Consider the following 15890-nt stretch of genomic DNA (forward strand, 5'->3'; position numbering starts at 1 on the left):
GAAGAGCACCGTTAAATGGTCCCCGTGCACTGAACACACAATGCAGGGGAAAAAAATGATCACTTGAGGTGACAACAGTAGACAGCTGCGTTTTCGATAATATTAAGGGATAGTTTCTGTCACGGAGCGATAAAATGCTGTGGTGGGTAGGGAATCTCATTTGTTTTCTGTAAAACTGAGAGAAAAGGCTCTTAAAGAGCTGTCACAAAAGACTGTGTTTTGAGACAGCTGTAACCACTTCAACTACTCGAATAGGTAATTGAACACCTGAATTTCATGCCCATTTTGACAGCCTGAAAGCATGAAGGACTGCACTATAAGCAAACAAGTCAGGTTTTTCCTAGCACTGAGATTTAGGTCTGTATTTATTAATGTACTCCTCATTTCTTTGCCCTAGCTGTTAGAAAAGACCAGAAAAGCCTTCAATTGTAAAAGTCACAAGCTGTGTCTGCTCTGCTCCTGCAGTCAGGCTGCAAGAAAAGCCAGCACCAGAAGGGAATGCAACAGCTGCTCCACTCTGTTCCTTAATGAATGTCTGTCTTATTCTCTACAAAAGAGGGCAGCATCTGATCACAAAGAAACAAGAAAATTTCATGTTCTTGAAGGATAGCTGATTTTGCTTTCCTCTATGCAATGCTGTTCTTTATATATATATATATATATATATATATATATATATATATATACATACGTATATATATATAAAAGGATATATATATATATCCTTTTAACAGAAAAGCAGCAGGAGAGCAATTACTATGAAAATGAAAGAATAACTTTGCAAGCCAACCACAAATGTCAGAGAAGGTTTGGAAAGGAGGGAAGAAGCCACAAATTCTTCATTCAGTTTAAAATACAGAAAGAGCACCTACAAGAAGGCTCAGACTGCTCAGGCATGTAAGAAAACAGCATAAGAATGCAGAGAGAAAACTAAACAGCAAGGGCTGGGATTAAACAACTAACATCAGGACTTGCAGGAACCAATTATAAAGGTACATGGAGAGAAAGGGACCAAGCAAAGCATTGATTTACTGGCAAATGAAAAGAGGAAAGTCACCAGCACATACATAAGAAATAAAAGAAGGAAAGCCAGAATACTCGGTGTCTTATTTTGTATTTCTAAGCAGAAAGCTGAAGGGTGGACAACAGCTGATGTATGAAGCAGTAACAGAGCATTGGGATCTCTCTACATTCATAACAACTCAGAAGAGAGTTCTCAGAAGGAGTTCTCAAGTTTTCATGCTGCCTGAGCCTGATGGATTTATCCCAGGAACCTGAACAAGGCAGAATTCATGTCAGAACCTCTCATGGTTATCTAAGGAAAGTCGGGGAGCATCAATAAGCATCAAAAGGCTGGAAAAGGGCAAATGTATTCAGTTTCCAAGAAAGGAAGGAAGAGACTAAAAAGACTAATCAGGGATTTGTGTACCAGTCAGCTTACCTTCAAATGTCAGAAAAATGAATAAAATCTTTGTGAACACATGAAAGAAAACAAGGAAGTGATTAATATTCAGAATGGATTTGTCAACTGCAAATCCTCTCAGATCAAACTCATTTCTTTTTATGAATGAATTGAAGACCCGGATAGACAGAAAACAATAGACATTATCTGATGTCATGGAATTGCTATTGATATATTCCCTAAAGACCTTCTCATTCAAAAGGTAGAAACATAAGTTCTAATTGAATTGCTGATATGGCATAGGTCAAACACATGGAACAAATCCACAGCACTAAGCAGAATGTAGCTGTTATCAGTGTTTCATAGACAAAAATCATGTAATTAACTGTTGTAACACAACAGGAAGCACAGCAACAAAGCAGCCAAGTCCAAGGCAACAACCATAAACACAGAAACAAAGGAACAGAACTACTTACCTTCAGAAGGCCTCAGGTACACAGGGATCTCCAGCAAAATAGCCACACTTCCACTGCCAACACTTAAATGAGGTCTGGGAAGGGATGGACCCTGGCTCCAGCCCTTCTGGTCACTCAGCTTCACTGAGTGCATCTGAACTCCCCTGGGTTGGCCTCGCCTTCCCACCAGGTGCTCAATCCCTGCTTCAAGCCATGTCTTAACATTTCCGCTACAGCTGTTATGGAATTGGCTGTGTTTAAAATGTTTTTATAACAACCTACTAGATGCAGCTGGAATATGTACTGATATACCTCTACAAAACGCTAAGATGGGAGGAATGCAAGTATATTAATGACAGGACTAGAAACCCTAACAATCTGGACAAGTTGGAGAAATGGTATGAAAACACTGGATGAGCCCTTACAGTTCCAAGCAGATGTTTGTACAGTAGGTGGGAGTGATAAAATGCAAAATTATGAGATAGGGGAAAAAAAATAGCACCTCCAGAAATTCAAGTTTATGGGAAATTGTGAGCCAAACACGAGCCAGTGTTTTTCTGTGGTGTCACCAAATGTAGGTAATCCTCACTGTCACACACATCGCTATTTTCTGAACAGAACTCATGATGTTTGCTTACAGTGAAGTGATATTCAAACAGCACAACACCCAAGAGCATTTGAGCCGGTGTACAACGATCCATTTCCTAACAGCATACACTTTCACAGGGCAATTAAGCAAAACTGCTTATGTGCTGTGAGAACAAACCTTGCTGGAAGGGACTGCAATAAAGGAAGAACCCATCTCTAATAGCACTAACTCTTTTCCCAAAACCTGAAATTGCTAAGTGGCCACCTGCAATCAAAAGGTTTCACAAGTTTTAAAGAATCTTTTCCTGCAAATGGCCACTCCTGAGCCTTCTCTTGGAGCTGCAGATGAAGTGAATGCAATATCCATTGATTTGGCACTTTTTAAAACCCCATAGCACAAGCACAAGAAAGCATAAACTTCTGCCACAGCTTTTGAGAGGCAACCTTTGCTAGCCAACCTTTCTAGGTTTTAACATTGTTTTCTCTTATTCTAGATCTGTCTGCTAGGCAGAGAGACCAAATGCCAGAACAGTATCCGTTCTGCAGGAAATGGGAGGTTGATCTACAGAGATAAATGCTTGAGCCCTTGAATGTTTCCCTGTTTGTTCCCTTTGGAACAGTCCCTAGGAGATGCTGTGAATTAGCAAGCAGACACCTGGCACTGGTTACTATTATCTACTGCATCCACAGATGTAAAAAACACAGTTCCTCTTCCTAGCTTCTTTCATCTCAATAGAAGCTGTGACTTTTATAAGGAAAGGATTCTAGGTTCCAAACTACTTGTATAAACCTTTGTTTATATGGTGTATTAAATCAAAGGCAGAAATAGCCTACAGTGTTCCCTGCTACACTGCACACTGTGAGCAAATCATTTCCTTTCCAGGGGACCATTAATTAGTATTGATTTGTCTTCTAGCTCAGACACTTCACAGGCATATGGACAGAAGGCTGTGTGCCAGCTCGTACAGCATCCAGAGCCCGCTGTTTTCACCCTGCAGCTTTTCACACAGGTTGAAAAGATTTGCAAACTGAAGGCACACTGAAACTAAGGTGATCTTCATATCACCTGTTTCAAGCATCTAGTAAAAGGAAATAGATGAGAAGTGAGGGGCAAATCACTGGCACCTGTTGCCCAGAGAGGCGGTCAGTGTGATGTCCCTAGAGATGGCCAAGGTCAGGCTCTGAGCACCTGGTTGAACTGTTCCCTGCTCCTTTCAGAGGAGCTGTGATGACCACAGCTTGCCATTCTTGCTTTCAATACACTGCCTGAAAAGGAAGCATGAGGAGCAGTCCTAGGGTTGTACTGAGCTCCTACTGATCATTGGCACAAACTCTACAGCAAAAGTCAGTTAGGTAGGAACAAGTCTAGCTCTGTACTGATTGCACTGATCCATCATCCTCCAGGATCAGCAGGCATCTAAAAATTGGCTGTCAGTACCTTCTGCACAGAGACAGCAATTATAATTAGGAGATCAAGTGTCTTAGAAAGAACATGACAGCTTAGGAGCAGCACTTTGCTACACAGGTAGAATCAAGAGGACTACAATTAAGTGGAAACTTGATTCCTTCATTTCTGCCTCTTCCCCCACACCAGTATTTTTTTTTTATCTTTTTTTTCTTGCTAGTTTTCAGTATCTATTTTCTTAACAGATTAGGAGAGTTCTTTCTCTTTCAGTAGGTTTCTTTCTTAGTGTCAGCTATTTTAAACATTCTTTTGCATGCATGGGTTTAAAAAATATCTGTCTTGATATACTCACTAAGAATGCAATCCAGTAAAACATACTATTTGCAAAGCTGGAACACCCTACAAAGCATCCCCGTACCACCCAGCCCTCAGCAGCACTGCTGGCATTGGCACATGCCTGATTAAAGTCTGCTGCATGAGGCAGGGGGTGAGGGGTTTCTTGGTGGGTGGACTGGAGGATGTAATGTTCAGAGGATGAGTTCTAGTAGAGAGGGTGGAAAGCTACTGGTGGGGTGAGGAACAGTGATTAGGTTTGTTTTGTTTTGTTTTTAATTTTGAAAGAATTAGGGAGAAAACAACTGATTAGCAGGTTCCTTGGAGGCAAACTTCATGTCCTCCAGAGGGTATCTAGTAATTTGCTTAAATGGTATGGTGCTGAATACTGAAATGAAGGGAATTTGATATTAGTTCCAGTGGAGCTTGATCCACTGGCTAGTTCTGATTTAGATCACGCGCTTCAGCTCTGGGTTGTCTATCTCTGCTTATGCTTTGATTTGTTGCATGTGCCTCATGGACTACAGCCTTATGTTGGCTGTGGCTTTCAAGAAGACCTGTCTACAGTCTTGGGCATTGGAAAGGCCCCTCGGAAAGTGCCTATTTGCTTAAATCTAACATGAAGGCTGCTAACCTCGGTGGAGCTGGAACCCAGTTTCTTGGATACTTGTGAGCAGCCCACAGCATGACTCCATGCAATCACTGAGGCATAACAGGTGTTTTCTTCCCTTTTGTTCAGATAGTTCTAACCAAATATTTTTCAAAAGGAGATATTCGAAGCTTGCCACGTCATAGTGCTTAAGTGCTGTGAATCACAGAGGAGTTATATCTTCCTATCAGGCTGTTCTCTGCACCACCACCGGTGGTGAATGCTTATCCCACCCTGCTGCTTATTCTGAACTAAATGAAACTGTTTCTCTGTGGTGGAATCTCACATGCCGAATTAGCACTTAGTGGTAAATATACGTGTGGGGTTGAGATTCAGTGGATAATAAGTATCTGTTGGATGCTCCGCCATTAGCATAAGAAATTAGCATGCACCTGCATAGCTAGGCTCTGCTCTATTTAGTTGTGAGCAATGTCTTGCTTGCTGTGTTCCAGCAGTTCTGGTTAGGGTGATTAAAAGCAGCAGTATCTAGCTCAGGAGGAAAGAATATTTTCTTGAAAGAGTATTGCTCTCCCTGGAAACATCTGTGCTCTGGGGCTGCCAAAACCAAAAGCAGAAGGCAGAAATTTCAGGTCACAAGAGCTGGAGTTTCACAGAAAACACCTCTAGCTATCCAGAGATGAAACACACTACTTCAAAGCTTCCAACATGCCTCTGTCATCTCTTCTGGCTTTAAAAATGTTTAGTTGCTGTAAATGGGTCAATAGCAAGAGTTTCTATTTACATCGCTTGTTGTTTTCTATCCTCTGGTGATACTGTGGATGTTAAATTAAAATCTTGTGGATAGGCACCTCAAAGCTCAGTCTGGAGCTCTTATCTGCAGCAGAAAATCAGAGAGGCTTGGTTTACTCTTTGGACTACAACAAATAAAAGGCAGTATGAACACAGCTCCTGCTCAAAGCATTCTTGCACAAAGAGCTTAGGCTTTACATAATTAAATTAATCAAATTAATTAAACTGCACATTTTTATCAAATATCTAAAATCTAGTGTAATCTGAAGGGCTCGCTAGGTTTTTAAATACATGAATTGCAAGGTTTGATGTAGCTCCAGGTGACATCAATCTCTACTCTCCCTTCAGCCTCTGTTCACTGGTGTCAAAATTTATAAGACCATTCTTGTACAAGTTTGGCCTTCCTCCAGCCCACCTTCTACCTCTGGTTTCAAACACCTCACATTATGACTGGAAGCAAAAGCGTTTGCTGAACTGTCTCTATTTCCATCATAGTGAGTGCTGCAAATTGGGCTGGTAAAACTGGTCAAGCTAATTTTTACTATATATATATATTTGCCACTGAAAATCCCATGCTTTTTCTTCTTGCCCTCAAATGCGTGTTTCTCTGATCATTCAGAAGACCTGTAGTAATATAAAAAGCTATCAAATGCTTTAACGTTTGACCCATGGAAGTGAAATACCTTCTACCTCTTTTACAGGTGACTCAGTCCCCAGGAATTGTGGCATTTTAAGAACTGTTTATTCTTTAATGATGATTGATTCCTTTAATGTACATTGCTTTGCTTTGTTTAACTTGATAATACATTTCACACATCTAGAAAAGCTATTTAACCCAGAGCCAATAGTTACTGTGTTATTTCTGTTCAAATTCTTACAAAGCAGATCTGAGCTAAACCCACAAATTACATTTAAACTTATTAAGACCATTTGGCTCAATGCAAAGGAGAACAAGCAATATAACAGAATGGCAGTTTGTACAGTGCACTGGGAGAAAATTTCACCCAAAATGTTGAATGCTAATGTGCAGAATAAGTTGTTCACTGAACTAAGCCAAATGACAGCTTTCACTGAGGTTGAAACTAAAGATGTGGCTTTAAAGTTGATCTCGGAGTCTGAGTGCAGAGAGATGTCTCTGTATGAGAATTAATAGCCTGGGACTCAAGCAGAATATGTGGGGCAAAAAGGGTAAATCATCTCAGTAAGCAACTAAAAGACACATTTTGAGTTCATAACCACATTCCTCCAGCAATTTAGTGACTTCAGAATGTGGGCAATCTGGCTTTTAATTCCTCTTCTGAAGTCTGAGCTATCTCTTATGTGCTCACCTTACCCTCATCAACAGCACATACAGGTAGTGCCATTTGAAACTGCCCCATGGGAAAACTTTTTTCTTGATTTTGCAATAAAGGAACAATTTTAAGGACGGTGAGAACATGAAGACACTGTGTAATATATGTATATATATATATTACTTTTATTATGAAAAGGATTTGAACAGCACTTTGTACAATGTCTCAGAAAGAAAGCAAACCATTTTTAGAATCATAGAATCGTTAAGGTTGGAAAAGGCCATTCAGGTCATCTAGTTAAACCACCAACCTATCTCCACCATGCCCACTAACCACTATGTGCCTCCTGAACACCTCCAAGAACTTGATAGGTACAAGTGGGCTCTCCAAGTCTCCCTGCATCTTATTGGTGATACTGATAGAACTTGGTTTGGCGTTGTCAAATTTTGACATTGGTTGATGGTTTGCATTTCATCTGTCCTCAGTTTGTAGCAGTCTTCCAAGAAGAAGCACTATCAAACCTGTTTGCCATTAATTGTGACTGACAACAATTGCAAGGGTTGTACTACAGGTTTTAACAAATAAACAGTATTTTATACAACAGACGTGAATACATGTTTTAATGAAGAAGTGATTCATAATGAAAATATTATTGACTTTGCTAAGATTAAGCAGGTCTGCCATATGCTGTTTCTAGTCCTTCAGATGGTTTCAAATCAATTTTTAATTTTTCTAAGTTATGCATATTAACAACAGATGCTGAATTTTAAAGGGATCTAATAATTGCAAGGAAATCGTTCCAAAGCTGAATGTTGAGGGTTTTTCTTTTCAATGATTCAAAGTAGGGTGTATAAATAGTTACTCAGAAAGTAACTTTAATTAGCAGTGTAGCTTATAAATAACTCTTTCACATTTGGATTGCTTTCATCTCAATGCTACCAGATCTGTATGCAATTTCCACAGGCGCCATTGCTAAGTAGTAAGTTGGCTGAACACTCAGAACTTCAGCCCAACTTTCCAGCCATTTTAATACAAGATTCTTCCCCCACAACTCAGCCATTTCTGGACCAAATGCAGGCAGTTCTGGGGCTGTGCATATATACTTGACTTACCTTTATTTAGACTTGTCATATTGCTGAGGGATGCAAGGAGTAATGCAGTAAGGCCCACTGCAAGTGAGGGACCATGCTCACCAGAAGGCTTGAGTAGTTCTTTCTGCACTCATACAGAAATGTAGCCCCTGTCTGGTTTCAGACGTAACCTTTGGATGGGTACTTTTTATTTTTGCCTCTGCAATCCCTAAAGAAAAGATGCTGCACAGCACAGTGCACTGCTTCTCTGTTACCTCTTAAATCCAGCTGGTTACACAAGCTGGAGAAGTAGAATGTGCTATAACCTTTGACCATGAGCCAAAGCTGCTATTTTCTTCCACTGCCACATGTCTTCTAGGGAGTTCACCTCTCTTATTGTGGGCACGATGGGGGCAACTGAACACAGCTCACTGTGGCTAAGAAGCCACAGAGAGAGTGGGGCCACCTCATATAGATGCAAGCCCTTCTGCTGCACAGCATCACATCACCAGCTGCTGCCAGATGTGATCCCCTGACACTGGGATCCCCAGCTGTGCAGAATCTGTCCTCAGCACCGAGCACATCACCAGAGCCAAAACCCCTCCTGCTGCCACTGTGCCATTGTAGCAACCTATCTGGAAACCAAAAGTTGTAATTGGCGGAGAGGGTAAAACTCCTTTGCAAAGCACCAAGCTGCTCCCCACAGCCCTGCTCACTGCTGAGTGTAACCAGTGCCAAATGGAAACGTAGGAATTGTAGGAAAAATACATGCTGGAATTAGAGCCGTCTCCTCCCGCTCTTTTGTGTTTCCTGCAGAGGAAAAAAATGAAAAATAAAAGTGAAAATTACAACTTAATGGTGTTAATTAACAAAAACAAGATGCAAAGAATGCAAAGCCCAGTCAGCTACCAGTAGTGGTGATCCTAAATTGGTTTCCAGACACAAAGCAGGGAGCTCCTGTGTGCATGTTTTATTATTGATATCAATTACTAACTTAACTTAGTTTGACAAAGCAGGCTACTGAAAGACAAAGCAATACCAGGCAAGAAAGCCAACCCTATCAGCTCCTTGTCAAAGAGATCCCAGATAGGCACAACTCCCAGTGATTGCTATTTGAGCTTCATGCTCTCGTCACCTCACTTTCAGGATAATTCATCAGCACTTTGTAAGGAGGCAGCCTGGTGGTCTCATCACTAGTTGTAAGCCATTTAATCCATCCCCTGCTGATGGCACTGTCCCTAAAGCGTAGAGCACTATATCTCATTTCCTTCCCTGGATAGGAAGACATGATTCCTAATTTCATACATCTACCAGGATCTGAATATCCTGGAAGCTCAGTTTTGTTGTCGTCCTTGTTTTGTCAACTGACCAATGAGTTCAAAAGACTGGAGGTGGAATGGAAGAGCAGGGAGCAGAGAACCATGTACAAAATAGGGTTGAACGAAGCCTGGTGAAATAAATCATTTGGCCACAACTGCTTGGTAGGAATGTTCTCATTTGTAGCTTTTCAGCTGGGGAGTATGATGCAGGTTTTGGAAGGAAAAGCCTCATTCCTAGGAGCAGGTGCCTTAGATGCAGTAGATGCAGTTCTGCTGGTACAAAGGACCAAAAACACAGGAGGGATGAGAATTCTTTAATTGTTTATGTTGGAAAAGACCCTCAGGTTCATTAAATGCAACCATTAGCTTAACCTAAACAGCACCATTTTGGGCCCAGAACAAGGATGCATTCTATGGAGAGAGATATTTACTCAATACAGCCATTAAATTAGTGGTAGAAAGACTCCTGCCAGCTGCAGATCTGCATGGCTAATAGGTACGTGTATGGTCTGTGTGTCAAGGAAACATCTAATTGGCTGTTTCTTCTTCCAGAGAGACATTTAAAAGAGAGTCATAGAATCATAAAATATCCCAAAATGGAAGGGACCCATTAAGACCATTGAGTCTAACTCCTGAAAAGAGAAGAGGATCTCCATTTTAGATCACTGATTTCTGTATGTTTTCTGAGATGGAATATAGCTACTGAAAGGAGGAATACAACTATTCTTATGAGGAAAAGGGGAAAAAAGAAAGTGGGCAGTGAGAGGGGGAAGTGTGGAGGTAAACATATGAGTTATGGTTCTTCATGCAGAAGTGCACACAATTTCTGTCCATGCTCTTCTCATCTGGTGGGCAGATTGATGGATGTGCTGCACTGTGCTGTTCAATTTGGCATTTTTTTCCCCAGCTGCAGGTGTACTGTTTTCCACTTTTATCTGTACCCTGCATTCTCTTAGACTTCTAATTATAGCTCACCATTGCCAGCTCAACAAGCAAGATTCACTCAATTAAAACTACTCAGAGCATCTGCTGCTCAGCTGGTATGAGAAACGTCAGTTTTCCCCATTCCTCTCTGCTGAGAGACATTCACTGTGGTCCTGTATGGCAGGGCTTGCCTCTGTCCATCCCGGATTATTTTCCATTTCCCAAATACAGCTCCCAGACTTGATACAAATACAGCTCTCATTGTTTTCTTCATCCAGTTACAAGGAATGAACTTAAATCAATGCACCTCACAAATATTTTAGCCTTTGGTGACTGTTCTGGAGGTCTGTGAGAGACCAGCTCTACCTGACCCTGAGGTTTAACTGTCATTTTGCTCTTACAGCTTGATTTAGGATGAGAAGTAATGGCCTTGAGTTGCACCGGGGGAAGTTCAGGCTGGTTTCTAGGAAACATTCCTTCTCAGAAAGAGTGGTAGTGCAGTGGCACAGGTTGCCCATGGAGGTGGGGGAGTCACCTGAGATGCCTGGCCCTAACAACATCTTCTAATTTCCGTGTTCCCTCATGTCCAGAGTCCTCACTGTGCCCTGACAACTGACCTTTTAGTAAATGCTTTATGGTATCTATCTGGAAACACCATACCAAATGGACACAAATTCCACTGTACACCTAGGAGTGTTTTCTATGGACCGGCATTTTGGTACAGTCCAGGAAGGCAACATAAGCTGCATGTATTTGCTGCAGTAAAATGCAGACACACATTTATCTACTTGCCAAAGCTCTCTTGGTACATGGAAACAACTCAAATGAAAATTCAGCAGGCAGGGAGCACAGTGCTCTGCTCACCTCATGGAGCACCCACTTCATCTCAGACAGTCCTTGTTCCATCCTTCACTATGAGAGTCCTTGGGTTTGAATGTAAACAAGAAACAACGAAAACCCTTGCTGGGAAATTTAATAGGCTCACCAAGTTTAGAACTGCACTACTTTATAAAATCAAAGCATGTAATGATTTCTTAAATTGTAATTAAAAATTATAGCACCAAAAATACTGCAGTGATGAGCCCTGGTCCCTCAGAGGAGCACAGCAGCTCCCCAGAGATGGGTACAGATTAGAAAACACATTCCACATGAAGGCTTTCACTGTAACTATTTGCATAACTGGATTAAAGAAGTATACCAATGTGCCTCTAAATCTTATTATTGTTTATTACTCTGGATATCAGAGAAAACAGTAATTACACTTAGCAGAGACTGCTTGGGCTAGGTTCAGATGTGAGGCTGTGTGAGCATATCCACAGTCACTGCTGTGGCCAATGGGACTGCTGAGAAGAGAGAAGGAACATCAGGACCTAAAGGCAAGACCATCTTGGGGTGTTTCTTCAAAACTTACTCCTGAAGGTGATAGTCCAAGCACTGTGTTAGCAGCAGAGCCTGAAGTGCAAACAAGAGCTGGAAAATTCAAGGCATGTGCACAGTGAACCTGCCCTTATATGAAGATGCCCACCATACTGAGTATTTCAACATGCAGCCCTCGGTGCTGCTGTGAACACAGTTCTAGTGACTGTTGATAGCAAAAGCTTATTTTGAAGAATTAAAAATAAAAGAAATTCAAGCTCTAGTTTACTTCCTTCAGCCCTTTGCAGCAGCTATCTGCAGTCACTGGCATGCAAGAGAACATCAATAACCAAATTGTGGTGCCTGGTAATAGGGGTAGAAATGTGATGGGGAGGAAAGAAATAACGCCAGGCCTGCAGTGGTTAACAAAGGTTTTTCTACTTACTCCACTGTGCTTAGGTTCACTGTAATAAAGCACTGTTGTAAACATTAAGGGTCATCTGAATGCTAATTAGCCTTTACAAATTGACAAATGAAGAGCTTGAAGTGGCACAGCTCTATAAAAGAAAAATCTCCAAAACTCAGTATTTTGCTGTCAGTTAAAGCTTCTTGTGTCAGTGCTCAGTGTTTGCTCCCAGTTCTGTATTCACTGCTCTTTTCCACAAAGCCCTGAAGCAGAAACTATAAAGCTCATTAAATTTGGTTGGTTTGTTTGGAAGAGGGTTTTGTTTCTTTGTTTACTTGTTTCCTTTTTCAAAATCTCCAGTTATTCTGCATATTAAACTTGAAAGAAAATGATCTCCCAAAATTCAGCAAAAGCATCTTTCAGTAAGACATTCGCATTTGTAAATCACAATAAGCAGGACAACTATACTTAATCACTGAGTAAATGCAAACAGTGCCCACTTCAGAGAGACTTCCCTGATTCAACGTTGCTGTAATCAGCTTCTAATATTTAATTCCTCATTGCAAGCAAAAGGACGGCTTGAAATCGCAAGGAAATTTGTGAAAAGGCATTTCAAATGTTTTTCCCATTGTGTGCATTGGCATCTCTGTATTTTCTTAACCAGATTAGTTTACTGAAGGTTGATGGGCAAAACAGTACAGTTTCACATTACGATTGCATTTGGAAACCAGTGAAACCATAATCTTTTTCGTCTCTCTCCCCCCTCGCCTATTTGCCATGCCTGGCAACACATGCATCTCTGGCCACACACAGACACACACAGGTACAGTAGGTTCAGCCTGGCTGAAAAAGGACAAAATTGCCCCCTGTTCTGTGCTTTTTCTATAGTTGGGATATCAAACAGCTCTTCATGTCACTTAATGCTCTGGCTGGAAGAAGCCTCTTCAGAAAAGGTGGCTGGTGTCACAACTTTTTTCCCTTATTCTTATCAGTTGCCTCAGATATTTTCAGTTCAGGCAGGGGGAAGAGGCTGGAAATCATTTGTTCGATTACAGCTTTTAACTCCCTCCTTCTATTGAAAGGTGAATGTCAAAGGAAATTGTTTCCTCCCAAGAGACTCCTTCAAAAGAGAGCACTTACCACTCTGCTTTCTGACAAGCCTTTCTTGTGTTGGTCAGGCAGTGCTCATCACAGCTCAGTGACAACAGCTCCTTCTACCCACCATCTTTTGAAGTGCTCTTGAAGGCCCTATCAAGGTCTCTGTCTGCCTCTGGAGATCAAAGCTGATGGCAGCATTACCTATTACACACGTCAAAATCTGTTCCTCAAAGGATGAGCAGAAAGCTTCTTGTCTGACAAGGCTATGCTGCTCTCCATTGTCTGGGAACATGGTCACCTTGCTGGACGGTCAGCAAACTGGGGTTATATGAGACAATGGCAAGGACACAATTTGTGGCATTTCCTAATGTCCTCCTATTTTGATGAGTTTCCATACACAGTTTCCAGTCTGACCACCCTTGATGGCAGCATCAGCAAATTTACCAGGTGACTTTGCTAATAGGCTGTCGGTCACTGTGCATCAGCCACGCCTCACCAAACAGCTTCACTCCTGCCTTGTTTGCCCTCTCCCAGCAGTGCAGCTCATCTCACTATATGCCATGATGCAGCTCCCAAGACACAGCAGCTTTGGGATCTCATAGCAATGCTCCCAGCAGCCCTGCTCCCCGATCACAGTGTCAGCTCTGCACAAAGGACACTTCAGAGAGCTGATGCTGTTCTTCATTGTATCCCTAATGGAGGAGATCTACAGGAATATTGTCAGTCCTTTACTCTGAAACATATGCTAGGGACTGTATTCTGGGTAGATAAACAGATTTATTTGCTGGAAGTACTGGGGAAACAACCGATGGGACATGCGGCGTTAGTACTGAGTCCCCAGGGATGAACATTAGCAACCAGAACTGATTAAGAGTGGAAATGACTTACAGTGTTGCAGGAAGTGCACTCCCACCAGCTGTTGTGTTTACAGCACCACACTGGCCATAATGCAATTTGTAGCGGGCCCAATTTTCTTCTTTCTCCAGGCAAACATTTTCTTCAGCTCCCCCCTAAAGCTGTCATGGAGCCAGGCGTAGAGGAAGGCATTGGTGCAAGCAGACATCATGGCAAACCAGTGGCACAGCAGCTGGATGAAATTGAAGTACTGCTTGTCAATTAAACTGATATCTATGTCCTTTATCATGTTGAAGATGTGCAGAGGCAGCCAACAGACTCCAAAGGCTGCCACCACCAAGACAAGCAAGCGGAAAGTCTTTCTCCTTCTTGCCCGGTCCCATTCAGCTTGGCCCTGGGTGACGTTTCCTGGGACCACTCGGTTTTTCAGCTTGACTGAGATTCTCAGGTAGGACAAGGAGATGACGGCCAAAGGCAGCACGTAGGTGATGATGAGAGTGCTGTAAGCATAAGCCAAGCGATCTCTTTTCATGTGGAACCAAAACTCCTCACAGATGGAGAAGTCCAGCTCTGGGAATTCTGCATGATAAGTGTGGACCAAGGCTGGGGCAGCCAAGGTGCAGCTCAGCAGCCAAATGGCAGCCAGGATATAGGCACAAACAGGGATAGTGAGCCTCCTCCTGAAGGGGTACACCATGGCGTAATACCTATCCACAGCTATGACAGTCAAGGTGAAGACAGAGACAAAGACAGTGACAGGTTGCATCAGGAACACAAAGTAGCACATGAAACGTCCGTACACCCATCCTCTGGGCTCAAAGGCATACGCGAGCGTCAGGGGCACACAGGTTGCACACATGAGCATGTCTGAGAAAGCCAGATTGCCTACCAGAAAGTTGGTCACATTGTGCATTTTTTTTGTTTTGCAGATGACATAAATAAGAAGATAATTCCCAATGACACCAATAAAAACTACTAGGGAGTAGCAGGGGATGATGAGTGGCTTGAAGGACTGAACAAACTGGAGCCCTGAGAATAAATTGCTGGCGTTGCTATGAATTGCAGAGAGGAAGCTCTGGGAGGTTAAATTGTCCGAATTCATCATTTCCCTCCTTTTGTCGTCTGCCATCAGCTAAGTGAAGTAGTTACCACTGCACTGCTCTCGCACTCAATCAGTGAGGATAATGAATGGCTTACTGGCTGTGCAGAGGTTGCCACATGGATAGTAAACAAGCATCTGTAAAAGCAAAAGGAGAAGTTGTAATCCTCGAGAGGCAGCTTTCAGCAGTTCCTAGGAAAAATCAAATACAGCCAATTTCCATTAAAGTCCTCCCGTATTTACCATTAAATCTAGGTTCTGACAGCATGCCACTTAATAAACATTTAATGCAGGGAGTACTTACTGCAGTGTTTGTCTAATCCCATATGATTTTCCTGTGGATGCCAAGAAGTGCCCTAGATGTCTGGCTTCTGCAAATCCAAGAGCATGTGTGTGTGTGTGTTAGAGAGAGAGAGAGAGAGAGAGAGAATGTATGAGTGAGAAAGAGTGATGTGCATTTACAAGCTAAGTGGAGATCAGTGTTTTTAAACAGTCTTCACTACTAGGTCATGACAGATTTGTCTGTAAGCTTTTATCCCTATTGGCTGCCCTGAGCATTACGTTGCTCTTTGCGTGTGTCTTACTGATAGTAATTAGTTCTTGAATATACTTTCAAGAATTCCCCTCTCTTTGCAGTATGTCTGTACTTGCCCTTCCCAGCTAAAATTAAATTTGCATTCATTAACATGAATCTACACAGCACTTCATCCCAGATCCAATTTGTCACAGTCCTCAGAGCACCCAAAAATGCTACCTGTAAATTTGCTGCTATAATGTGCCCGTAAAATGGAATTCTGGTGACACGCAGACATCAAATGAACGCTTACACCACTAGAGGGACTCAGCTACGCACCTGGTGAATGAAGTTGTGCCTGGAAATGAGCATTGT

The 15890-nt window shown here is 42.1% G+C and overlaps 1 protein-coding gene across 2 annotated transcripts; it reads right to left on the reverse strand.

Annotated features, from left to right (window-relative positions):
- Positions 1 to 6210: 6210 nt before the first annotated feature.
- PRLHR (prolactin releasing hormone receptor) lies at positions 6211 to 15558 on the reverse strand. Of its 2 annotated transcripts, none has more exons than XM_032445324.1 (3): positions 15306 to 15558; positions 13936 to 15193; positions 6211 to 8754 (listed from the first exon to the last, which is right to left on the reverse strand). In XM_032445324.1, the coding sequence occupies exon 2, from the start codon at positions 15029 to 15031 to the stop codon at positions 13973 to 13975; it is 1059 nt and encodes a 352-aa protein (XP_032301215.1). In that variant the 5' UTR covers positions 15032 to 15193; positions 15306 to 15558; the 3' UTR covers positions 6211 to 8754; positions 13936 to 13972. The 2 variants fall into 2 exon arrangements, with proteins under 2 accessions (XP_032301215.1, XP_015722884.1); XM_015867398.2 differs by having other exon boundaries at positions 13936 to 15139; positions 15306 to 15556.
- Positions 15559 to 15890: the final 332 nt, after the last annotated feature.

This window comes from Coturnix japonica, chromosome 6 (genome assembly GCF_001577835.2).
Source record: "Coturnix japonica isolate 7356 chromosome 6, Coturnix japonica 2.1, whole genome shotgun sequence".
In the NCBI taxonomy this organism is placed as follows: domain Eukaryota; kingdom Metazoa; phylum Chordata; class Aves; order Galliformes; family Phasianidae; genus Coturnix; species Coturnix japonica.

Coding starts and splice junctions, on each gene's coding strand:
- PRLHR (XM_032445324.1), bottom strand. CDS start 15,031: ATGGCAGACGACAAAAGGAGGGAAATGATGAATTCGGACAATTTAACC.